Source organism: Oncorhynchus mykiss, chromosome 13 (genome assembly GCF_057628025.1).
Source record: "Oncorhynchus mykiss isolate SJ-2025 chromosome 13, ASM5762802v1, whole genome shotgun sequence".
In the NCBI taxonomy this organism is placed as follows: domain Eukaryota; kingdom Metazoa; phylum Chordata; class Actinopteri; order Salmoniformes; family Salmonidae; genus Oncorhynchus; species Oncorhynchus mykiss.
The window spans coordinates 2124519-2150737 of NC_143034.1; the positions used below are offsets into that span (position 1 = coordinate 2124519).

At 42.3% G+C, this 26219-nt stretch overlaps 3 protein-coding genes across 5 annotated transcripts in view; all 3 read right to left on the reverse strand.

Annotated features, from left to right (window-relative positions):
• Window positions 1-1333: 1333 nt before the first annotated feature.
• LOC110511977 (uncharacterized) lies at window positions 1334-13566 on the reverse strand. 3 transcript variants are annotated; one of them, XM_036939817.2, is made up of 3 exons: window positions 12491-13566; window positions 3714-3812; window positions 1334-1967 (listed from the first exon to the last, which is right to left on the reverse strand). In XM_036939817.2, coding segments are annotated over exons 1-3 (276 nt in total). In that variant the 5' UTR covers window positions 12666-13566; the 3' UTR covers window positions 1334-1965. The 3 variants fall into 3 exon arrangements, with proteins under 3 accessions (XP_036795712.2, XP_090050800.1, XP_036795710.2); XM_090194674.1 differs by having other exon boundaries at window positions 12482-13566; XM_036939815.2 differs by having other exon boundaries at window positions 1334-3812.
• A 2277-nt stretch (window positions 13567-15843) lies between these two features.
• On the reverse strand, window positions 15844-22140 carry LOC110513170 (uncharacterized). Its single transcript, XM_036948618.2, has 2 exons — window positions 21490-22140; window positions 15844-17115 (listed from the first exon to the last, which is right to left on the reverse strand). The coding sequence occupies exons 1-2, from the start codon at window positions 21794-21796 to the stop codon at window positions 16364-16366; spliced, it is 1059 nt and encodes a 352-aa protein (XP_036804513.2). The 5' UTR covers window positions 21797-22140; the 3' UTR covers window positions 15844-16363.
• A 111-nt stretch (window positions 22141-22251) lies between these two features.
• LOC118940191 (uncharacterized) overlaps window positions 22252-26219 on the reverse strand; it is a 32665-nt gene continuing 28697 nt past the window's right edge. The window contains exon 4 of the mRNA XM_090194555.1: window positions 22252-24742. Within this exon, the coding sequence (XP_090050681.1) occupies window positions 23865-24742 (878 nt within the window). The 3' untranslated portion in view covers window positions 22252-23864. The remainder of the gene's footprint in view (window positions 24743-26219) is intronic.

Sequence of the window (26219 nt, forward strand, 5' to 3'; positions counted from 1 at the left end):
TTGCACAATTGGTGGCTGACTAAATACTTTTTTGCCCCACTGTATATCTATATATCCCATATAGACCTTTAGCACTTGGTAGCCTATAGCCGTATATATATACATCTATATATACAGCTATATATCCCATATAGACCTTTAGCACTTGGTGGCCTATAGCCGTATATATATACATCTAGATATACAGCTATATATACCATATAGACCTTTAGCACTTGGTGGCCTATAGCCGTATATATATACAGCTATATATCCCATATAGACCTTTAGCACTTGGTGGCCTATATATCCATATAGACCTTTAGCAAAAGAGGCTTTATATGAGGCAGGTGAACTTGCAACCACAGCAATTCAACAGTATTTAATGTGAGATCCTCTCTAAACTGATGAACCTCTAGTCATATTACTTCAACAGTATTTCATGTGAGATCCTCTCTAAACTGATGAACCTCTAGTCATATTACTTCAACAGTATTTCATGTGAGATCTTCTCTAAGCAGGAATATGGCTCTGAACATACAGCAACACCTCCCCCATTGTATACAGCAACACCTCCCCCATTGTAAACAGCAACACCTCCCCCATTGTATACAGCAACACCTCCCCCATTGTAAACAGCAACACCTCCCCCATTGTAAACAGCAACACCTCCCCCATTGTAAACAGCAACACCTCCCCCATTGTATACAGCAACACCTCCCCCATTGTAAACAGCAACACCTCCCCCATTGTAAACAGCAACATCTCCCCCATTGTAAACAGCAACACCTCCCCCATTGTAAACAGCAACACCTCCCCCATTGTAAACAGCAACACCTCCCCCATTGTAAACAGCAACATCTCCCCCATTGTAAACAGCAACACCTCCCCCATTGTAAACAGCACCTCCTCCCCATTGTAAACAGCAACATCTCCCCCATTGTAAACAGCACCTCCTCCCCATTGTAAACAGCAACACCTCCCCCATTGTAAACAGCACCTCCTCCCCATTGTAAACAGCAACACCTCCCCCATTGTAAACAGCAACACCTCCCCCATTGTAAACAGCAACACCTCCCCCATTGTAAACAGCAACACCTCCCCCATTGGCATTCCTGTCTTTTCTGTAGATGTTATGTCCATGTACTGCTACCACTGTATCAAAGGAATTATCTAAGTGAGTTTCAGAGGTGGCCAGTATATGAACGTTATCCGATGTTAACAAGTTATTGATTTCATGAACCTTATTTCTAAGGCTACATATATTAATAATTAATATATATATATATATATTCTATCAGAGTGTGTATGTGTGTGTGTGTGTAAGGTTTGACTGATGCTACTGACCCGGAAGTTGACAACAACAAAAAAGTTTATTTTTCATTCATTTAATTCATTAGCTAACAATATTACATTGAGACATATAAAGAGAAGCGAGTGATTGATTGATTAGTGCAGATTTCTAATGATTTAAAACAAACGTCTCCTACACATCTGCATTTAAGGCAACGTCTTATTAATTTGATATTTAATTAATAATAATAATAAATATAATTAATTCAGTCAAACAAACAGATTGGATTAACAAATATATAATGAACAGACTAGGTCTATACTGCTCCTATGTGGTGTAACAATACATCATGTAGATGTATATAATGAACAGACTAGGTCTATTCTGCTCCTACATGGTGTAACAATACATCATGTAGATGTATATAATGAACAGACTAGGTCTATACTGCTCCTACATGGTGTAACAATACATCATGTAGATGTATATAATGAACAGACTGGGTCTATACTGCTCCTACCAACACATCATGCAGAGGAACACAGAGTGGACAAAACATTAAGAACGCCTTCCTAATAGAATGGTGTGGGCGTATACCGGTCACACAAAAAATAACACGAGTAGACCGTGGATTGGCCAGCTCATTCTCCTCAAGACCGTGGATTGGCCAGTTCATCCTCCTCAGGGAGATGTTCTATGAGGAAATAGTAATTTTTAAAAAGAGGTTTTATTATTATTTTATTTTTTTCATCTGTAATTTATGCTTTGGCCTCAAATACGAGAATCGGACGAGTCAACAACATTATTTGGATATGAGTTCGGAGAGGATTAACTTTAAAAAGTTAGATTTTCACAGGACAGTTACTTTAAAATAACGTTATTAACCGGTTACCATACTTTTAAAATAATGCTTCTGTTCCAGAACGCTAGAGATCACTTTCTTTCCCGGTTCTGTTTCTGTTCCTCAATAAAACACATTTTTTGCGGTTTTCTGTTCTGTTTTCTGAACTGGTTCCAACTCCTGGGGTCAATGTTAAGACTGTGTGGGTTCTCTCATGCCTTTTCAGGTTCCCTATCTGGGTAAAACCCTTTCCACACTGGGAGCATTGGAAAGGCTTCTCGCCTGTGTGTATTAATTTATGGTCCTTCAGATTCCCTAACCGTGTAAAACCCTTTCCACATTGGGAGCATTGGAAAGGTTTCTCTCCTGTGTGTAATTTTACATGTTTTTTTAGGTTCCCTAACTTGGTAAAATCTTTTCCACACATAGAGCAATGGTAAGATGTCTCCCCTGTATGTGTTCTTTCATGCTCCTTCAGGCTCCCTAAACTTTTAAAACTATTTCCACACTGGGAACATTGGAACGGCTTTTCTCCTGTGTGTATTCTCTCATGCTTTTTCAAGTTCCCTAACAGGGTAAAAACCTTTCCACATTGGGTGCATTGGAAAGGCTTCTCTCCTGTGTGTACTATTTTATGTTCTTTCAGACTCCCTAACTGTGCAAAACTCTTTCCACACAGGGAACATTGGAAAGTTCTCTGTCCTGTGTGGGTTCTCTCATGCCTTTTCAAGTTTCCTAACTGGGTAAAACCACTTCCACATTGGGTGCATTGGAAAGGCTTCTCTCCTGTGTGCATTATTTGATGGTCCTTCAGGTTCCCTAAACGTGTAAAACTCTTTCCACATTGGGAACATTGGAAAGGCTTCTCTCCTGTGTGTATTCTTTTATGATCCTTCAGGTTTCCTAACCGTGTAAAACTCTTTCCACATTGGGTGCATTGGAAAGGTTTCTCTCCTGTGTGTAATTTTATATGTTTTTTTAGGTTCTTTAACTTGGTAAATTTCTTTCCACACAGAGAGCAATGGTAAGATGTCTCCCCTGTGTGTATCTTTTCATGAGCTTTCAGGCTCCCTAGCCGTGTAAAACTCTTTTCACACTGGGAACATTGGAAAGGCTTCTCTCCTGTGTGTGTTCGCTCATGCTTTTTCAAGTTCCCTAACAGAATAAATCCCTTTCCACACTGGGAACACTGGAAAGGCTTCTCTCCTGTGTGAACTATTTTATGTTCTTTCAGGCTCCATAACCGTGTGAAACTCTTTCCACACTGGGAACATTGGAAAGTTCTCTCTCCTGTGTGCATTCTCTCATGCCTTTTCAGGTTCCCTAACTGAGTAAAACCATTTCCACACTGGGAGCATTGGAAAGGCTTCTCTCCTGTGTGTACTCTTTTATGGTCCTTCAGGTTCCCTAACCGTGTAAAACCCTTTCCACACTGGGAGCATTGGAAAGGCTTCTCGCCTGTGTGTAATTTTGTATGTTTTTTTAGGTTCCCTAAGTTGGTAAAACCTTTTCCACACTGAGAGCAGTGGTAAGGCTTTTCTCCTGTGTGTGTTCTGTCATGCTCTTTCAGCTTCCATAACCACTTAAAACTCTTATTACACTGGGAGCAGGGATGTCGTCTCGCTGGTTTGGGCGTCTCTGAGTCTGGTTCCTCTGAAGGACTCTTCCTGCTGTCAGAGTGAGAGTGTGGTCTCTCTCCTGCCAAAGACAGAGTATTTGGTTAAACAGAGAGACCTAAATTAAAGCTCCAAATTATAAAACTGTTTACTCCGGACTAGATCATCTCAACATAAAACTGTTTACTCCGGACTAGATCGTCTCAACATAAAACTGTTTACTCCGGACTAGATCGTCTCAACATAAAACTGTTTACTCCGGACTAGATCGTCTCAACATAAAACTGTTTACTCCGGACTAGATCGTCTCAACATAAAACTGTTTACTCCGGACTAGATCATCTCAACATAAAACTGTTTACTCCGGACTAGATCGTCTCAACATCGTCTCAACTGTACATTTGGATTCTGTTGATTGCCGGTAGTTGATTGGTGTTCCCTGCGTGGAATTCCGGATCTCTGGTTTAGTGTTCCCTGCGTGGAATTCCGGATCTCTGGTTTAGTGTTCCCTGCGTGGAATTCCGGATTTTTGGCATTGTTTGGAACTGCGGATCTGCTGTTCAAGAACACTGAGTTAATCTCAGCCTATATGCTGCCCTACAGTCCCTTGACATTTTGGCCCTGATGGAGAAATGGATGACCCCAGAGAACACTGCTACTGGTCATCGCGGTGGTGGTACAGGGCTACACATTTCTCCTAAGTGGAGATTTTCTCTTTTCTCCCTCTCCCTCACCTGTCCATCTCCACATTTGAATTCCATGCTGTCCCTTTTCCACTCAAGCTTAACATTGCCATCTACCAGGTGCCCTTGGAGAGTTCCTCAATGATCTTGAGACCTTGATAATTTCCTGTCGATGGCTCACCGCTCTTTGTACTTGGCGACTTCAACCTCCCGACGTCTGCCTTCAATTAATTTATTTCCAACTCTCTCATTCCCCTACTTGTCTATTTTGACCACACCCTTTCCCAGTCCCCTCCCACTTTCACAGTCCCCTCCCACTTTCCCAGTCCCCTCCCACTTTCACAGTCTCCTCCCACTTTCACAGTCACCTCCCACTCACAAGACAGGCAATATGCTGGACCTCATCTTTACTAGAGGCTGTTCTCCTACTAATCTCACTGCATCCCCCCTCCAGGTCTCTAATCACTACTTTGTTTCCTTTTCGGTCTCTCTTTCCTCCAACCCCTAACCACTCAGCCCGTACCCAGATGGTCATGCACCACCGCAAACTCTCTCTCTCTCTCTCAACCACTTTGACGACATCCACTACTCATCCGCTCAGCCTGTTGAGTCCACTGGTCTCATCCACTCAGCCTATTGAGTTTACTGGTCTCATCCACTCAGCCTATTGAGTCCACTGGTCTCATCCACTCAGCCTGTTGAGTCCACTGGTCTCATCCACTCAGCCTATTGAGTCCACTGGTCTCATCCACTCAGCCTATTGAGTCCACTGGTCTCATCCACTCAGCCTATTGAGTCCAGTGGTCTCATCCACTAAGCCTATTGAGTCCACTGATCTCATCCACTCAGCCTATTGAGTCCACTGGTCTCATCCACTCAGCTCGTTGAGTCCACTGGTCTCACTCACACAGAACTACCCTACGCCTTGACCTCTTTCTCCCCTCTCTCTACAGATTAAATCCTGCGACTACTGAGATCTGGCTGCCCAAAAACCTGCCCGCTTGACCCCATCCCCTCCTCCCTTCTACAGACCATCTCTGGAGACCTTCTCCCATTCCTCACTTCCCTCCTCAACTCATCCCTGAACACTGGCCGCGTCCCCTCCGACTTCAAAATGGCCCGAGTCGCTCCCCCTCCTCAAGAAACCAAAAACTTGAGTCATCTGACGTTAAAAAACTACAGACAGCTATCCCTTCTTTATTTTCTTTCCAAAGCACTTGAGCGTTCTGTCACTGATCAACTTTTTCTTTATCCTCTCTCCGAGAACGATCTTCTTGACTCTAACCAGTCAGACGGCAAGGCGGGTCAATCAACCGAGACTGCTCATCTCTGTGTCATGGAGACTACCAAAGCAGTTGACTCTCTCTCTCTCTCTGTTCTCATCCTCCTAGATCTATCTGCTGCTTTCAACGCTATGAATCATCAGATCCTCCTCTCCGTCCTCTTAGGGCTGGGCGTCTCAGTCTCTATCAGATCCTCCTCTCCATCCTCTCAGGACTGGGTGTCTCAGGCTCTATCAGATCCTCCTCTCCACCCTCTCAGGGCTGGGCGTTTCAGGCTCTGCCTCCTCTCCACCCTCTCAGGGCTGGGCGTCTCAGGCTCTATCAGATCCTCCTCTCCATCCTCTCAGGACTGGGTGTCTCAGGCTCTATCAGATCCTCCTCCCCATCCTCTCAGGACTGGGTGTCTCAGGCTCTATCAGATCCTCCTCTCCATTCTCTCAGGACTGGGCGTCTCAGGCTCTGAAACACTCTTGAATCCTACCTGACAGGCCACTCATACCAGGTGACGTTCAGAGGATCTGTGTCTGCACTACGTACTCTCGCTACTGGTGTCCCCCGGGGCTTGCTCCTAGGCCCTTTCTTCTTCTGTCTATACACCAAGTCACTCAGCTCTGTCATATCCTCACATGTTCTCTCCTATCACTGCTATGAGGATGAAACTCAACTACTTTTCTCCTTCCCCCCTTCTGACACCCAGATAAAGACATGTATCTCTGCGTGCCTGGAAACTTGGATGTCGGCCACCTCAAACTCAACCTTGAGAAGTCAGAGCTGCTCTTCCTCCAGGGAAAGGCCTGCCCGCTCGTAGACTTCTCCATCACGGTTGACACAGTGTCTTCCTCCCAGAGTGCAAAGAACGTTGGCGTGACCCTTTGACAACACCCCGACGTTCTCTGCAAACGTCAAATCAGTGACTCGCTCCTGCAGGGTCGTGGTCTACAACAACTGTAGATTACGACCTTACCTCACACAGGAAGTAGCGCAGGTAATAATACTTGCCTACAGAGCAGCAAGAGGAACTGCCCCTCCTTACTTTCAGGCTATGCTCAAACCCTACACCCCAACCGGAGCACTCTGCTCTGCAACCTCAGGTCTCTTGGCCCTCCCACCCTAACGGGAGTGTGGATTCCGCTCAGCCCAGTCCAAGCTCTTCTCTGTCATGGCACCCCAATGATGAGACACGCGTCCCCCTGAAGCTAGGACAACAGAGACCTTGCCCATCTTCGAAAACATCAGAAACATCTTAAACAGCATCTTAAATAATCCTCCTCCTTACCTCGACCCCCCCCCCCCCCCCCCCCCCCTAAAAAAAATTGGAAACTCAACTCCTTAACCAGCACTTGCACATGATGATCCCTGGGTAATGGCTGTTAGTTCTTCATGATGATCCCTGGGTAATAGCTGTTAGTTCTTCATGATGATCCCTGGGTAATAGCTGTTAGTTCTTCATGATGATCCCTGGGTAATAGCTGTTAGTTCTTCATGATGATCCCTGGGTAATGGCTGTTAGTTCTTCATGATGATCCCTGGGTAATAGCTGTTAGTTCTTCATGATGATCCCTGGGTAATAGCAGTTAGTTCTTCATGATGATCCCTGGGTAATAGCTGTTAGTTCTTCATGATGATCCCTGGGTAATGGCTGTTAGTTCTTCATGATGATCCCTGGGTAATGGCTGTTAGTTCTTCATGATGATCCCTGGGTAATAGCTGTTAGTTCTTCATGATGATCCCTGGGTAATGGCTGTTAGTTCTTCATGATGATCCCTGGGTAATGGCTGTTAGTTCTTCATGATGATCCCTGGGTAATAGCTGTTAGTTCTTCATGATGATCCCTGGGTAATGGCTGTTAGTTCTTCATGATGATCCCTGGGTAATAGCTGTTAGTTCTTCATGATGATCCCTGGGTAATGGCTGTTAGTTCTTCATCATGATCCCTGGGTAATGGCTGTTAGTTCTTCATGATGATCCCTGGGTAATGGCTGTTAGTTCTTCATGATGATCCCTGGGTAATGGCTGTTAGTTCTTCATGATGATCCCTGGGTAATGGCTGTTAGTTCTTCATGATGATCCCTGGGTAATGGCTGTTAAGAGTTCCATTTGAATTATCCCTAATCTCCACTGTCCCACAGCCCTGCCAGGCAATTCATCAACTGATCTCCACTTCTACCATCAATATCAATTGCAACCTGTTTTATATCAATATCAATTACAACCTGTTCTCCTGCCTTGTTTTATTTTAGAACATTCCAGATCAAAATTATCCTTCCTTGTCTTGATTCTGTCCTCTTCATCATTTGAAATCAGAGTTGGCTGTAATACATGATATCATAAGATATTTCTGTCACGCCCTGACCTTAGTTATCTTTGTTTCCTTTATTATGTTGGTTAGGTCAGGGTGTGACAAGGGTGTAACCCTAACCCTTTATTATGTTGGTTAGGTCAGGGTGTGACAAGGGTGTAACCCTAACCCTTTATTATGTTGGTTAGGTCAGGGTGTGACAAGGGTGTAACCCTAACCCTTTATTATGTTGGTTAGGTCAGGGTGTGACAAGGGTGTAACCCTAACCCTTTATTATGTTGGTTAGGTCAGGGTGTGACGAGGGTGTAACCCTAACCCTTTATTATGTTGGTTAGGTCAGGGTGTGACGAGGGTGTAACCCTAACCCTTTATTATGTTGGTTAGGTCAGGGTGTGACGAGGGTGTAACCCTAACCCTTTATTATGTTGGTTAGGTCTGGGTGTGACACGGGTGTAACCCTAACCCTTTATTATGTTGGTTAGGTCAGGGTGTGACGAGGGTGTAACCCTAACCCTTTATTATGTTGGTTAGGTCAGGGTGTGACGAGGGTGTAACCCTAACCCTTTATTATGTTGGTTAGGTCAGGGTGTGACAAGGGTGGTTGGTTTAGTTTTTGTATGTCTAGAGATTTTCTAGTCTAGGTGTTTAAATGTCTATGGTTGCCTAGATTGGTTCTCAATCAGATGCAGCTGTTTATCGTTGTCTCTGATTGGGAACGATATTTAGGTAGCCATATTCCTTGGGGAATTCTTGGGGTTGTTATTGTCTATGTTGCCTGTCAGCACTTGTGTTATATAGCTTCACGTTCGTTTTGTTTCTTTGTTAGTTCGTTTAGTGTTTTTCCTTCATTAAAAGAAGAATGTATACTTATCCCTTGGTCTCATCCATATGACGAACGTGACAATTTCAGTCAGATCAATCTGTCTAACTGACAACAACAACAACAAACGAAGGGGCTAATAATAACACCATTGATATTTAATCATGTTTTAAAATATATATATAATGACTTTGCTGTGATGTCGAGTATAGAGACTGAGCGAAGCACTACGGAGATTCATATTATTTATTTATTATCATTATATTTCATATTCATATTCAGCAAAGTTTTAAAATGTTGTGAAAAAAATCTAATGAAGCATTTGAACCATTAACGTTAGCTTTTTTCCAATTCCTACATATCCAAGTGTAGAATTAAAATGACACACTAGTTCAACAACTGCAGAGTTTGTGTCCCTGTTTTATAAGATAGTACTCACAGTACTCACTGGTGTTAATCAGATCAATGTCCCTGTTTTATCAGACAGTACTCACTGTATTTACTGGTGTTAATCAGATCAATGTCCCTGTTTTATCAGATAGTACTCACAGTATTTACTGGTGTTAATCAGATCAATGTCCCTGTTTTATAAGATAGTACTCACTGTATTTACTGGTGTTAATCAGATCAATGTCCCTGTTTTATAAGATAGTACTCACTGTATTTACTGGTGTTAATCAGATCAATGTCCCTGTTTTATAAGATAGTACTCACTGTATTTACTGGTGTTAATCAGATCAATGTCCCTGTTTTATAAGACAGTACTCACTGTATTTACTGGTGTTAATCAGATCAATGTCCCTGTTTTATCAGATAGTACTCACAGTATTTACTGGTGTTAATCAGATCAATGCCCCTGTTTTATAAGACAGTACTCACTGTATTTACTGGTGTTAATCAGATCAATGTCCCTGTTTTATAAGATAGCACTCACTGTATTTACTGGTGTTAATCAGATCAATGTCCCTGTTTTATAAGATAGTACTCACTGTATTTACTGGTGTTAATCAGATCAATGTCCCTGTTTTATAAGATAGTACTCAATGTATTTACTGGTGTTAATCAGATCAATGTCCCTGTTTTATAAGATAGTACTCACTGTATTTACTGGTGTTAATCAGATCAATGTCCCTGTTTTATAAGACAGTACTCAATGTTTTTACTGGTGTTAATCAGATCAATGTCCCTGTTTTATAAGATAGTACTCACTGTATTTACTGGTGTTAATCAGATCAATGTCCCTGTTTTATAAGATAGTACTCACTGTATTTACTGGTGTTAATCAGATCAATGTCCCTGTTTTATAAGATAGTACTCACTGTATTTACTGGTGTTAATCAGATCAATGTCCCTGTTTTATAAGACAGTACTCACTGTATTTACTGGTGTTAATCAGATCAATGTCCCTGTTTTATAAGATAGTACTCACTGTATTTACTGGTGTTAATCAGATCAATGTCCCTGTTTTATCAGATAGTACTCACTGTATTTACTGGTGTTAATCAGATCAATGTCCCTGTTTTATAAGATAGCACTCACTGTATTTACTGGTGTTAATCAGATCAATGTCCCTGTTTTATAAGATAGCGCTCACTGTATTTACTGGTGTTAATCAGATCAATGTCCCTGTTTTATAAGATAGCACTCACTGTATTTACTGGTGTTAATCAGATCAATGTCCCTGTTTTGTAAGATAGTACTCACTGTATTTACTGGTGTTAATCAGATCAATGTCCCTGTTTTATAAGATGGTACTCACTGTATTTACTGGTGTTAATCAGATCAATGTCCCTGTTTTATAAGATAGTACTCACTGTATTTACTGGTGTTAATCAGATCAATGCCCCTGTTTTATAAGATAGCACTCACTGTATTTACTGGTGTTAATCAGATCAATGTCCCTGTTTTATAAGATAGTACTCACTGTATTTACTGGTGTTAATCAGATCAATGTCCCTGTTTTATAAGATAGTACTCACTGTATTTACTGGTGTTAATCAGATCAATGTCCCTGTTTTATAAGATAGTACTCACTGTATTTACTGGTGTTAATCAGATCAATGTCCCTGTTTTATAAGATAGTACTCACTGTATTTACTGGTGTTAATCAGATCAATGTCCCTGTTTTATAAGATAGTACTCACTGTATTTACTGGTGTTAATCAGATCAATGTCCCTGTTTTATAAGATAGTACTCACTGTATTTACTGGTGTTAATCAGATCAATGTCCCTGTTTTATAAGATAGCACTCACTGTATTTACTGGTGTTAATCAGATCAATGTCCCTGTTTTATAAGATAGCACTCACTGTATTTACTGGTGTTAATCAGATCAATGTCCCTGTTTTATAAGATAGTACTCACTGTATTTACTGGTGTTAATCAGATCAATGTCCCTGTTTTATAAGATAGTACTCACTGTATTTACTGGTGTTAATCAGATCAATGTCCCTGTTTTATAAGATAGTACTCACTGTATTTACTGGTGTTAATCAGATCAATGTCCCTGTTTTATAAGATAGCACTCACTGTATTTACTGGTGTTAATCAGATCAATGTCCCTGTTTTATAAGATAGCACTCACTGTATTTACTGGTGTTAATCAGATCAATGTCCCTGTTTTATAAGATAGCGCTCACTGTATTTACTGGTGTTAATCAGATCAATGTCCCTGTTTTATAAGATAGCACTCACTGTATTTACTGGTGTTAATCAGATCAATGTCCCTGTTTTATAAGATAGTACTCACTGTACTTACTGGTGTTAATCAGATCAATGTCCCTGTTTTATAAGATAGCACTCACTGTATTTACTGGTGTTAATCAGATCAATGTCCCTGTTTTATAAGATAGCGCTCACTGTATTTACTGGTGTTAATCAGATCAATGTCCCTGTTTTATAAGACAGTACTCACTGGTGTTAATCAGATCAATGTCCCTGTTTTATAAGATAGTACTCACTGTATTTACTGGTGTTAATCAGATCAATGTCCCTGTTTTATAAGATAGTACTCACTGTATTTACTGGTGTTAATCAGATCAATGTCCCTGTTTTATAAGATAGTACTCACTGTATTTACTGGTGTTAATCAGATCAATGTCCCTGTTTTATAAGATAGTACTCACTGTATTTACTGGTGTTAATCAGATCAATGCCCCTGTTTTATAAGACAGTACTCACTGTACTTACTGGTGTTAATCAGATCAATGTCCCTGTTTTATAAGATAGCACTCACTGTATTTACTGGTGTTAATCAGATCAATGTCCCTGTTTTATAAGATAGCACTCACTGTATTTACTGGTGTTAATCAGATCAATGTCCCTGTTTTATAAGACAGCACTCACTGTATTTACTGGTGTTAATCAGATCAATGTCCCTATTTTATAAGATAGCACTCACTGTATTTACTGGTGTTAATCAGATCAATGTCCCTGTTTTATAAGATAGTACTCACTGTATTTACTGGTGTTAATCAGATCAATGTCCCTGTTTTATAAGATAGTACTCACTGGTGTTAATCAGATCAATGTCCCTGTTTTATAAGATAGTACTCACTGTACTTACTGGTGTTAATCAGATCAATGTCCCTGTTTTATAATATAGTACTCACTGTATTTACTGGTGTTAATCAGATCAATGTCCCTGTTTTATAAGATAGTACTCACTGTACTTACTGGTGTTAATCAGTTCTCCAGTCTTCTCTTCTTCATCCTCCTCCAATGTGACAGTAATCTCCTCCTCTTCTTCCTCTTCTTTCACTGTAACAGTCATGTCTCCTTCCTCCTTCATTCCAAAAACTGCATCCTCCTCTTTCTCTTCCTCCTCTTCTTCTTTCAAGGTAGCCAACATCCTCCTCCTCTTTCACTCTGTAAGCGTCTTCCTCTTCTTTCACTGTAACCTCTTCCTCTTTTATTGTAACATCCTCACCCTCTACTTGTTTTTAATTACTGTGACAGCCTTCTCTTCTTTCTCGAGTGTCTTTCTCCGTCCAGCAGACCCCCTCTTCTTTAACAGGAGGAGAGTTAACTTAGTGACCTCCTGTCATGGGGTGTTAGCTTGCTACCTAACTAGCATCAGCGACTAGCTTAGTCTTATTGCTAACTTAACCAGCTAGCTAGATGTCTAACAACGTCAATATGAAATTAAACGGGGTAACAGCTAGACGACATAAAGGTGTTTAAAACACATATATACGCCAGAAAGCCGTTCCCACTACCTTCTGAAAGCTCCTAAAGAGCTCCAATATTTCGGCTCTGTTGGCTAGTAAGCTACCGAGGTGGCGGAACTGTTCATGTTGATGACGCGCCCCGTCCACTAGATTATACGTCACACTCTGGCAGCGTCGCCTGAACCTAAAAGACGCACATCGCCATCTGCTGACTGGAGTGGTCAACGCAGTTGAGATAAGTTTTTTTTTATTTTAATTTCCATACAAAACGTGGATCATTTAATTTAATTCATTAATATATTATTGTATTGAGACGTACAAAGGAAAGCATGTGTTGATTGATTGGTGCTGATTTAAAATTAGTGGTGAATGATGATGGAGGAAAACAAACCTAACTGCATCCCCAGCCCTGGTATATCACCAGACTGCATACAAACCTAACTGCATCCCCAGGCCCTGGTATATCACCAGACTGCATACAAACCTAACTGCATCCCCAGGCCCTGGTATATCACCAGACTGCATACAAACCTAACTGCATCCCCAGGCCCTGGTATATCAACAGACTGCATACAAACCTAACTGCATCCCCAGGCAACCACCTCCCCTATAATGCACTGTACACAGCAACCACCTCCCCCATAATGCACTGTACACGGCAACCACCTCCCCATAATGCACTGTACACGGCAACAACCTCCCCCATAATGCACTGTACACGGCAACCACATCCCCCATAATGCACTGTACATGGCAACCACCTCCCCCATAATGCACTGTACACAGCAACCACCTCCCCCATAATGCACTGTACACAGCAACCACCTCCCCCATAATGCACTGTACACGGCAACCACCTCCCCCATAATGCACTGTACACGGCAACAACCTCCCCCATAATGCACTGTACACAGCAACCACCTCCCCCATAATGCACTGTACACAGCAACCACCTCCCCCATAATGCACTGCACACGGCAACCACCTCCCCCATAATGCACTGTACACGGCAACCACCTCCCCCATAATGCACTGTACACGGCAACAACCTCCCCCATAATGCACAGTACACGGCAACCACCTCCCCCATAATGCACTGTACACAGCAACTACCTCCCCCATAATGCACTGTACACAGCAACCACCTCCCCCATAATGCACTGCACACGGCAACCTTCTCCCCCATAATGCACTGTACACGGCAACCACCTCCCCCATAATGCACTGTAATGAACGTGTACTAGTGCCGTTCCACATTTGATTTTTATTCAGACAAAAATAAATGTTGCATTAAATCAAATGCTTTTTACAATCAGCACCTGTTTTCTTCCTCTGACATGGTGGATGAATACAACTCTCATCAACGTTATTAATATGTTCTTCATGTCAACAACTCTCATCAACGTTATTAATATGTTCTTCATGTCAACAACTCTCATCAACGTTATTAATATGTTCTTCATGTCAACAACTCTCATCAACGTTATTAATATGTTCTTCATGTCAACAACTCTCATCAACGTTATTAATATGTTCTTCATGTCAACAACTCTCATCAACGTTATTAATATGTTCTTCATGTCAACAACTCTCATCAACGTTATTAATATGTTCTTCATGTCAACAACTCTCATCAACGTTATTAATATGTTCTTCATGTCAACAACTCTCATCAACGTTATTAATATGTTCTTCATGTCAACAACTCTCATTAACGTTATTAATATGTTCTTCATGTCAACAACTCTCATCAACGTTATTAACATGTTCTTCATGTCAACAACTCTCATCAACGTTATTAACATGTTCTTCATGTCAACAACTCTCATCAACGTTATTAACATGTTCTTCATGTCAACAACTCTCATCAACGTTATTAATATGTTCTTCATGTCAACAACTCTCATCAACGTTATTAATATGTTCTTCATGTCAACAACTCTCATCAACGTTATTAATATGTTCTTCATGTCAACAACTCTCATCAACGTTATTAATATGTTCTTCATGTCAACAACTCTCATCAACGTTATTAACATGTTCTTCATGTCAACAACTCTTATCAACGTTATTAATATGTTCTTCATGTCAACAACTCTTATCAATGTTATCAGAACGTCGTCATGACATTTTCATACACCTTTAGTTTGAAGACAAGTACACTGTCACGACGTGGCCCTTTGGGGTGTTTATCGTGACTAGTACACTGTCACGACGTGGCCCTTTGGGGTGTATATCGTGACTAGTACACTGTCACGACGTGGCCCTTTGGGGTGTATATCGTGACTAGTACACTGTCACGACGTGGCCCTCTGGGGGTGTATATCGTGACTAGTACACTGTCACGACGTGACCCTTTGGGGTGTATATCGTGACTAGTACACTGTCACGACATGGCCCTTTGGGGTGTATATCGTGACTAGTACTGTCACGACGTGGCCCTCTGGGGGTGTATATCGTGACTAGTACTGTCACGACGTGGCCCTCTGGGGGTGTATATCGTGACTAGTACTGTCACGACGTGGCCCTCTGGGGGTGTATATCGTGACTAGTACTGTCACGACGTGGCCCTCTGGGGTGTATATCGTGACTAGTACACTGTCACGACGTGGCCCTTTGGGGTGTATATCGTGACTAGTTCACTGTCACGACGTGGCCCTTTGGGGGTGTATATCGTGACTAGTACACTGTCACGACGTGGCCCTTTGGGGTGTATATCGTGACTAGTACACTGTCACGACGTGGCCCTTTGGGGTATATATCGTGACTAGTACTGTCATGACGTGGCCCTCTGGGGGTGTATATCGTGACTAGTACTGTCACGACGTGGCCCTCTGGGGGTGTATCAAGAAATACACATTTTATTAAATCTATTTAATAAAATCTACAACTTTCCAAATCATATCATTAACATCTAAAGGGTTCATACTTGTATTCAATCAAATCCATAATCAAAATACACATTTTTTAAATGTTAAATCTGATTTCAGACATGAGCATGTCTCGAGAGGAAAAAACTCAACTAGGCCTATTTTTGTTTTAGTAAGATTTTCATACAAACATGATTTCACATCAACAACATTATCATGGTGGAACATTGGACAGGTTTTTCTACTGTGTGTTCCCTCATGTGTTTTCAGGCATCAACAACATTCTCAGTCAAAAACTTGTCAGAACACAGCATCTATATTGTCTAGGTCCTGTGTCCTAGAAAATGTCTTTCCACAATTAGGTTCCCTAACTGACTGAACCCTCTTTCCACACTGGGAAACTATTCCACCAGCCCAGAGCCTCGAACCAGGATCTCTAGTGGCACAGCTAGCACTACGATGCCTTAGACCACTGCGCCACTCGGGAGGCTGTATTTTCTGATAGTTAATCAGAGATTTTTTACCAGAGTATCTCTTGCCACATTGATTTCTCTCCTGTGTGTCCGCTGGTGTATAATCAAACTGCTAGATGTAACAAAACTCTTCCCACATTGATCACAGCCATAAGGTTTCTCTCCTGTGTGTGTTCTCCGGTGTATAGTCAGACGGCTAGAAGTAACAAAACTCTTCTCACACTGATCACAGCTATAAGGTTTCTCTCCTGTGTGTGTTCTCTGGTGTACTATCAGGCAGCTTGAGTGAGTAAAACTCTTCCCACATTGATCACAGCTATAAGGTTTCTCTACTGTGTGTGTTCTCTGGTGTGATTTTAAATGTCCTGACTTAAGAAAACGCTTTCCACAGTCAGAGCAGTGGTAAGGCTTCTCTCCTGTGTGTGTTCTCTGGTGTATAGTCAGCTGGCTAGATGTTGTGAAACTCTTCCCACATTGATTACAGCTATAAGGTTTTTCTCCTGTATGGATTCTCTCATGTCTTTTAAGGTCTGCTGAAGAGGTAAATCTCTTCCCGCAGTCAGAGCAGCAGTGAGGTTTCTCTCCTGTGTGAATTCTCAGGTGTACTTTTAGTGAATCTGATCTTGAGTAACTCTTCCCACAGTCCGGGCAGTGGTGATATTTCTTCCCTATGGGTCTCTGCTGGGGTTTCTTGAGGTTTTCTGCTCTGGAGAGACTCTTCTCTGCCTCCTCAGGATCATGATGTTGTTGAGGCTCCCCAGAGGATCCACGATAGTCTTGTCTCTCTCCTTTGTGAACAACAAAGTCAGACAGATGGTTAAAGGCCCACAACAGCAGAAATCCACTGTTTATTTGAGGTAAAAGTTTATGCCCAGAGCAGGAAGTTGTACAACAACTGACGTCTGAAAATAATGTTTAAATGCTTTTACAAACTTATTTGACAATTGTCTTAATATGAGTCGAGCATTAATATATTTTGTTAGAAAAAAAATACCACTTAGTAGTAAAGTTGATGATTGTAGTTAGTGGTAACTAGACATTGAGAAATAAAGTTATTAAAGTTGTTGAAATCCTAAGCAGTGTACCAGATTACTTTTGGTCACCAATGTAGGCTCCTTTCTGTGTTAAGCTAAAATTGCGGCACGATGTACAATTCGGTTGTAGAAACTCCTCCCTGCTAATGATGATAACGGTTGTAGAAACTCCTCCCTGCTAATGAGGAAACCACTAGTTACGGATGTAGTAAACGCAGCAAAAAAATTAAATGTCCCTTTTTTTTAAAGATAATAAGTAAAAATCCAAATAACTTCACAGATCTTCATTGTAAAGGGTTTAAACACCGTTTCCCCATGCTTGTTCAACGAACCATAAACAATTAATGAACATGCACCTGTGGAACGGTCATTAATTAAGACACTAACAGCTTCAGCTTACAGACAGCAGGCAAGTAAGGTCACAGTTATGAAAACTTAGGACACTAAAGAGGCCATTCTACTGACTCTAAAAAACAACAAAAGAAAGATGCCCAGGGTCCCTGCTCATCTGCATGATTGTGCCTTAGGCATGCTGCAAGGTGTCATGAGGACTGCAGATGTGGCCAGGGCAATAAATTGCAATGTCCGTACTGTGAGACGCCTAAGACAGCGCTACAGGGAGACAGGACGGGCAGCTGATCGTCCTCGCAGTGGCAGACCACGTGTAACAACACCTGCACAGGATCGGTACATCCGAACATCACACCTGCGGGACAGGTACAGGATGGCAACAACAACTGCCCGAGTTACACAAGGAACGCACAATCCCTCCATCAGTGCTCAGACTGTCCGTAATAGTCTGAGAGAGGCTGGACTGAGGTCTTGTAAGCCTGTTGTAAGGCAGGTCCTCACCAGACATCACCGGCAACGACGTCGCCTATGGGCACAAACCCACCCACTTTTTGCCAGTGACGAGTCGCGTTTATTGTCGAAGGAATGAGCATTACACCGAGGCCTGTACTCTGGAGCAAGATCAATTTGGAGGTAGAGGGTCCGTCATGGTCTGGGGCGGTGTGTCACAGCATTATTGGACTGAGCTTGTTGTCATTGCAGGCAATCTCAACGCTGTGCGTTACAGGGAAGACATCCTCCTCCCTCATGTGGTACCCTTCCTGCAGGCTCATCCTGACATGACCCTCCAGCATTACAATGCCGCCACCCATAATGCTCGTTCTGTGAGTGATTTCCTGCAAGACAGGAATGTCAGTGTTCTGCCATGGCCAGCGAAGAGCCCGGATCGCAATCCCATTGAGCACGCCTGGGACCTTTTGGATCGGAGGGTGAGGGCTAGGGGGAGTCCATGAGGAGGAGATGCACTGCAGTACTTAATGCAGCTGGTGGCCACACTGACTGCTACTTTTGATTTTGACCCCCCCCCCCCCTTTGTTCAGGGACACATTATTAAATTTCTGTTAGTCACATGTCTGTGGAAACTGTTCAGTTTATGTCTCAGTTGTTGAATCTTGTTATGTTCATAAAAATATTAATTTATTTTGTTGTTTTCTGAAAATATACGCAGTTGACAGTGAGGACGCTTGTTTTATTGATGAGTTTATATCTGCATTTTCACAGTGCATTATCTACTCATTCGCAGTGCATTATCTACTCATTCGCAGTGCATGATCTAATTCGCAGTGCATTATCTACTAATTCGCAGTGCATGATCTATTAATTCACAGTGCATTATCTACTAATTTGCAGTGCATTATCTACCAATTCACAGTACATTATCTATTAATTCACAGTACATTATCTATTAATTCACAATGTATTCTGAATATTACAGTGCAAGATCAGGATGCTACTGAAGGAAACTCACATTAAGCTCTGTGTCTATTCACTAATTCACCACCGTGGGGGAAACTGAGGGGAGTTCTCATAGACTGACAGCAAAAATAGCCTCCATTTACAGGTTGCTTATAAGTGCATTTCACATTACTTTTGGATAATATTTTATTGATTTATTTAACCTTTATTTTACTAGGCAAGTCCGTTAAGAACAAATTCTTATTTACAACGACGGCCTACCGGGGAACAGTGGGTTAACTGCCTTGTTCAGGGGCAGAACGACAGATTTTTTACCTTGTCAGCTTGGGGATTTCGATCTAGCAACCTTTCGGTCACTGGACCAACACTCTAAACACGAGGCTACCTGCCGCCCCAATTGCAAGGCTTATTTGAATGTCCTGCTTAATATAATGTTTATGTCATCGTTGCAAATCAATGCATAATCAATAACAATGTAATAATCAATAACAATGTAATAATCAATAACGAAGTAATAATCAATCATGTAATCAATAACAATGTAGAACAAAAACACACTAATCATACTATATACAGGGTCAGTACCATATTAACAATGTACAGGGATACTGGAGTGATGGAGGTAGATATGTATAGGGGGAAGGTGACAGGGATACTGGAGTGATGGAGGTAGATATGTATAGGGGTAAGGAGACAGGGAAGGTGACTATATACAGGGTCAGTACCATATTAACAATGTGCAGGGATACTGGAGTGATGGAGGTAGATATGTATAGGGGGAAGGTGACTATATACAGGGTCAGTACCATATTAACAATGTGCAGGGATACTGGAGTGATGGAGGTAGATATGTATAGGGGGAAGGTGACTATATACAGGGTCAGTACCATATTAACAATGTACAGGGATACTGGAGTGATGGAGGTAGATATGTATAGGGTTAAGGTGACAAGGATACTGGAGGGATGGAGGTAGATATGTATAGAGGGAAGGGGACAGGGATACTGGAGTGATGGAGGTAGATATGTATAGGGGGAAGGGGACAGGGATACTGGAGTGATGGAGGTAGATATGTATAGGGGGAAGGGGACAGGGATACTGGAGTGATGGAGGTAGATATGTATAGGGGGAAGGTGACAGGGATACTGGAGTGATGGAGGTAGATATGTATAGGGGTAAGGAGACAGGGAAGGTGACTATATACAGGGTCAGTACCATATTAACAATGTGCAGGGATACTGGAGTAGAGATCGACCGATTATTCGGAATGGCCAATTAATTAGGGCCGATTTCAAGTTTTCATAACAAATCGGTAATCTGTATTTTCGGACACCGATTTTTAAACATGAAATAAAGGGCGAGGGAATAGAAGCTTATTTGACGTGTTAAATTAAAAGCTTATTTAACACGTCGAATAGTGTTATTTGACGCGTATCTTTTTTGACACGCAAAGACCCAAACGGCGTTCCATAGTATGTTGTGAAGCTAATAGCAGTGACGCTAATACTGTGTAACTCCGGTAGGGAATTTACATCTGTGTGTACCGGTGCTCGATCAGTCGGCGAAAGCCAACATCCCCCAAGACAGAGAACGGTTGATTGTCAAGGGCAATGAATTCCATTATCTTGGCGTGAATGTATTTCGCCTTTGATTTGTCTCGCTGAAATGTTCTTACTCTTTCAAATGACCGCTAGATCCACACAGCAGACATTGTGGGCTAGATTACGAATGCTGTGTTGACCGTGTACATTTTACGTGGCGTCATTACGTCATGTAACCTTCGTTACACGTCAGCTTTGACATCGGTTTTGCACATCGGCTTTAATAAACTAGACGTTGGAACGATACCGATGTTGGCATTTTTAGTTAATAATATTGTCCGATTCTGATATATCATCCCTACTTTATATCTTATTATAACGACATGACAAAATGGGACATTATTATTCATGACTTATTAAACAGCCGTAACAAGATGTCCACCACAGGAAATCCTCGCGGGCACTCGACGTTATAGAAAGATCCATATATAGCAACTGATTCTTGAAGAATATAACTGATAAACGCCTCATATACACGGAGTTTACAAAACATCAGGAAACACCGTCTCTTACCAGGACAGACTGACCCTCATTGATGTCACTTGTTAAAATCCACTTCAAAATCAGTGTAGAGGAAAAGGAAGAGACAGGTTAAAATACGTTTTTTTAAAGCCTCGAGACAACTGAGACATGGATTGTGTATGTGTGCCAATTCAGAGGGTGGGTGAAGATTTAAGTGCCTTCAAACGGGGTATTGTAGTAGGTACCAGGAGCATGAGGCATTCATAGTGTGTGCTTCTGTTATTAAGACGTTACTTACTGGTGTTAATCAGTTCTCCAACCTCTTCTTCTTCTTCCAATATGACAGTTATCTCCCCCTCCTCTTCTTTTACTGTAATATCTACCTCCTCTTTCACTCTGAACGCGTCTTCCTCTTCTTTCACTGTAACATCCTCACACTCTACTTCTTGTTTTACTGTAACATCCTCCACTTCCTCTACTTTTGTTACTGTGACATCCTCCTCTTCCTCCTCCTCTTTCACGACAATGTTCAGCCACCGACCCTCTTTCTCCGTCCAGCAGACCTCCTCCTCTCCAACAGGAGGAGAGTAGTTTAGGGAGCTCATGGTCGGTGATGTTAGCTAACAGTTAGCTAGCTAGGCTAAAGCTAACTTAACCAGCCAGCTAGCTGACCAATAACAACGTAAATATGAAATTAAATCGGATAACTAACTAGACGACAGAAGTGTGTTTAAAACACAGTGGCTAATATACACGAAAGGGTCTAAAGAGCTATATTGGTTCGTCTATTTTGTCTAGCAAGCTACCGAGCTGTCTGACGAACTGTTGCTGCTGTTGAAAGAAGCGTTCCGTCCACTAGATTATACGTCACACCAACAGCATAACCTTAAATTCCCAGACCGCCATCTGCTGACTGGAGTGGGTAACGCAGTTGAGTACAAAATGTATTTTGTGACAATTGCTGAAGCTCAGTAAATTTTGATTGGGAATCATTGATGGACTGGAATATTCAAACCATCTGTTAGGTTCTAATTTTTCAGAGTAAATAACTCACAGACACTAGAGAAGCTTAAGCAAGTTTAATTCTTCCCCAAAGGGTCGTTACAGCTGTAATTCAGACAACATGTTTCCACCATCACCAGTATATACACACCACTTGGGACACTCCTCTCCAATCCTTACATCTTATGGTTCGACCCTTATTACTCCCTTCAGGGGATCTGACCTGACCTCAACCCCTCTTCCACCTAATCCACAGATGTCCATCCGCTTCCCTTATAGCAATCCTGTGATCTCCTCCAGTCCACTAAACACATTCCACAGCCATTACCCAGCTAGTCTAGCAAGCTAACTTACCCAGCTAGGCTAGCAAGCTAACTTACCCAGCTAGTCTAGCAAGCTAACTTACCCAGCTAGTCTAGCAAGCTAACTTACCCAGCTAGGCTAGCAAGCTAACTTACCCAGCTAGTCTAGCAAGCTAACTTACCCAGCTAGGCTAGCATCTGTCTTTCTACAGAGAACCATTAACCTCGGACATAAAAACCCAGTCTCTCTTCCAGTCCTTTATTCACTTACACGTATAACAATGTTCCAATGTTTACCCAGAATCCAACACCATGTCTCTGATTTTCAGGTAGATATAAATCAGGACTGAGACTGGACCAGTCAGGAACACACAACACTTCTTGGAAAGACATTCTGGTGTGCGTTTGGTATTAACATGTGTGTCATTGTCCCCACTGGAAAGTAAGACTCAATCCCAGGGTCAGGGTCAGGGGTTAGGGTCCCAGGGTCAGGGTCCCAGGGTCAGGGTCCCAGGGTCAGGGTCCCAGGGTCAGGGTCCCAGGGTCCCAGGGCCAGGGTCCCAGGGTTAGGGTCCCAGGGTCAGGGTCCCAGGGTTAGGGTCCCAGGGCCAGGGTCCCAGGGTCAGGGTCCCAGGGCCAGGGTCCCAGGGTTAGGGTCCCAGGGTCAGGGTCCCAGGGTTAGGGTCCCAGGGTCAGGGTCCCAGGGTCAGGGTTCCAGGGTCAGGGTCCCAGGGTCAGGGATTAGGGTCCCAGGGTTAGGGTCCCAGGGTCAGGGTCCCAGGGCCAGGGTCCCAGAAGACTGAAATGGGTTTTCTTAGCTTACTCTGTTTCTGAAGAGGGATGGAAATTCTGGTTGATTTGGAAAAATGGCATATACTCTCAGCCAATCAGCCACCAGCCACAGGTAATCAGGCTGCTCCTCTCATACCTACTTTTCCAACATGAACTTGCTCAGGCTTTTGGAGAGCAACGTCAGTGAAACCTGGAGTCGAGGCTACATGATATTAGAAACTCATTTTTTCTGTTTATATGCAGCACCATCCGGAATGTGAAAACTTCTAGGGTCTCTCAACTACACCAAAACATCACATTTATTGTCCTGATGCTCCATCTATAACATGTTCTATAAATGTTCCACCATTTTTACAACATTAAAATTGTGATCATGTGACATTAGATCAATCAAAAGTGGTAGGATTTTTAAATACAAGTTGAACACAAACACACACACTACCACATCAAAAGGTATCACACATAGATCATTCCACTCTGTGTTCTACTACCCTGGTCTAGTATTGGAGATCATTCTACACTCTGTGTTCTACTACCCTGGTCTAGTATTGGAGATCATTCTACACTCTGTGTTCTACTACCCAGGTCTGGTGTTGGAGATCATTCCACACTCTGTGGCTCTTGCCTTGTGTTTTGCCAGGGAGTCTGATCGAAGAAAACCCTTCCCACACTGATCACAGCTATAAGGCTTCTCTCCTGTATGTTTTCTCTGGTGTCTTCTCAGGCCACTTGAGGCAGAAAAGCTAATTCCACAGTCAAGGCAGTGGTAAGGTTTCTCACCTGTGTGTATTCGTTTATGAATAGATAGGGTTGTGGAGAGAGAAAAACTATCCCCACATACATCACAGCTATACGGTTTCTCTCCGGTATGTTTAGCCTGGTGTGTTTTCAGGCCGCTGAAGGTAATATAGCTCATTCCACAGTCGGAGCAGTGAAACGGTTTCTCCCTAGTGTGGATTCGTTTGTGAGTAGCCAGGGCTGTCCGGGCAGCAAAAGTCTTCTCAGTGTGTACTCTCTGGTGTGATATCATTCCACCGGAGGTTGTAAAACTCATCCCACAGTCAGAGCAGATGTATGGTTTCTCTCCCGTGTGGATTCTCTGATGTGATATCAGTCTACATGAGGTAGTAAAACCCATCCCGCAATCTGAGCAGTGGTACGGTTTCTCTCCAGTGTGGGTTCTCTGATGTAATTGCATTCCGACTGAGGAAGTAAACCTCCTCCCACAGTCTGAGCAGTGGTATACTTTCTCTCCGGTGTGGAACCTCTGGTGTTTTTTAAGAGCTGATGAATATTTGTAACCTTTCCCACAGTCAGAGCAGCAGTGAGTTTTCGTTTTGGGTCTCCGCTGGTGTTTCTTGAGGAGTTCTGATCTGGAGAGACTCTCCTCTGCCTCGTCAGCATCATGATGTCGTTGAGGCTCCCCAGAGGATCCGCGACGGTCACGTGTCTCTCCTGTGTGAACGACAGAGTCAGACGGTTAACTCGTGACCTTCTACTGTGACCTCAGTCTCCTGTTTTAATAAGGCATCTCTGAAGAAAAAACATGAAAGATGGAGTCTTTAGGCACCGCTGTTAAACTCCAGTCGTACAGTAGCATAACTGTCTTATTGCTAAAGATATTAGATCCAACATGGAGGATAACTGTCTTATTACTAGAGATATTAGATCCAACATGGAGGATACCTGTCTCATTACTAGAGATATTAGATCCAACATGGAGGAGAACTGTCTCATTACTAGAGATATTAGATCCAACATGGAGGATAACTGTCTCATTACTAGAGATATTAGATCCAACATGGAGGATAACTGTCTCATTGCTAAAGATATTAGATCCAACATGGAGGATAACTGTCTTATTGCTAAAGATATTAGATCCAACATGGAGGATAACTGTCTTATTGCTAAAGATATTAAATCCAACATGGAGGATAAGTGTCTCATTACTAGAGATATTAGATCCAACATGGAGTATACCGGTCTCATTACTAGAGATATTAGATCCAACATGGAGGATAACTGTCTCATTACTAGAGATATTAGATCCAACATGGAGGATACCTGTCTTATTACTAGAGATATTAGATCCAACATGGAGGATAACTGTCTCATTACTAGAGATATAAAATCCAACATGGAGCACGACATAAGTGTTTTCACCAGCATAGGGAATGAGACACCAAAATATTCTAGACATTCCTTGCATCAGAGAGGCCATTTTGTTGCCGATTAAATCTTGGATAGGAATCTGCAGCTGAAACGATAAAGCGACTTGCTAATAAACTGAAGAATGGGGGTGGAGAAATGTATACAACAGGTGGGTCTAATCCTGAATGCTGATTGGTTAAAACCGCATTCCAGCTGGTGTCTATTCCACAAGTTACCACCGGCTAAATCTATAACATTAAAATGAAAATGTACTCTGTTCCGTCTGACTGCCCAATACACTGTGTCATCAGCCCAGCCAGGCAATTTATACACTTGATCTCCACTATAAAAAGCATCTAGACATTATCTCACGTGTCTTTTAGACTCACATTTAGTTTTCAACAATGGAGATTTGTATAAACCTTGCTGTCTGTCTCGCTGACATTTGCAACATTGTTTGTGTAGGGGTCTGGACGAGAGAGAGAGAGAGGCAGGTAGCGTTTCTCATCCAGTCGAAATCATGAATCAGCCTGGCATCATATATAGCATGGTCAACTATGGCTAACTGAAGCTGGAAAGACTGCAAACAAAATGCACTTTGTTTCGTTTGACCTTTTTCAATTTACATTTCCGTAATAACCCTTTTCAATGTAAATTGACAAATTGAATTTGTATTTTCTATTCCAGGCGAAATCGTGCCTCATGATCTCATTGTTATGGATTTATCCAAATAAATGTTACTAGAAAACAGCTTAAACAAATGCAGCTACTTTGCTGTTAT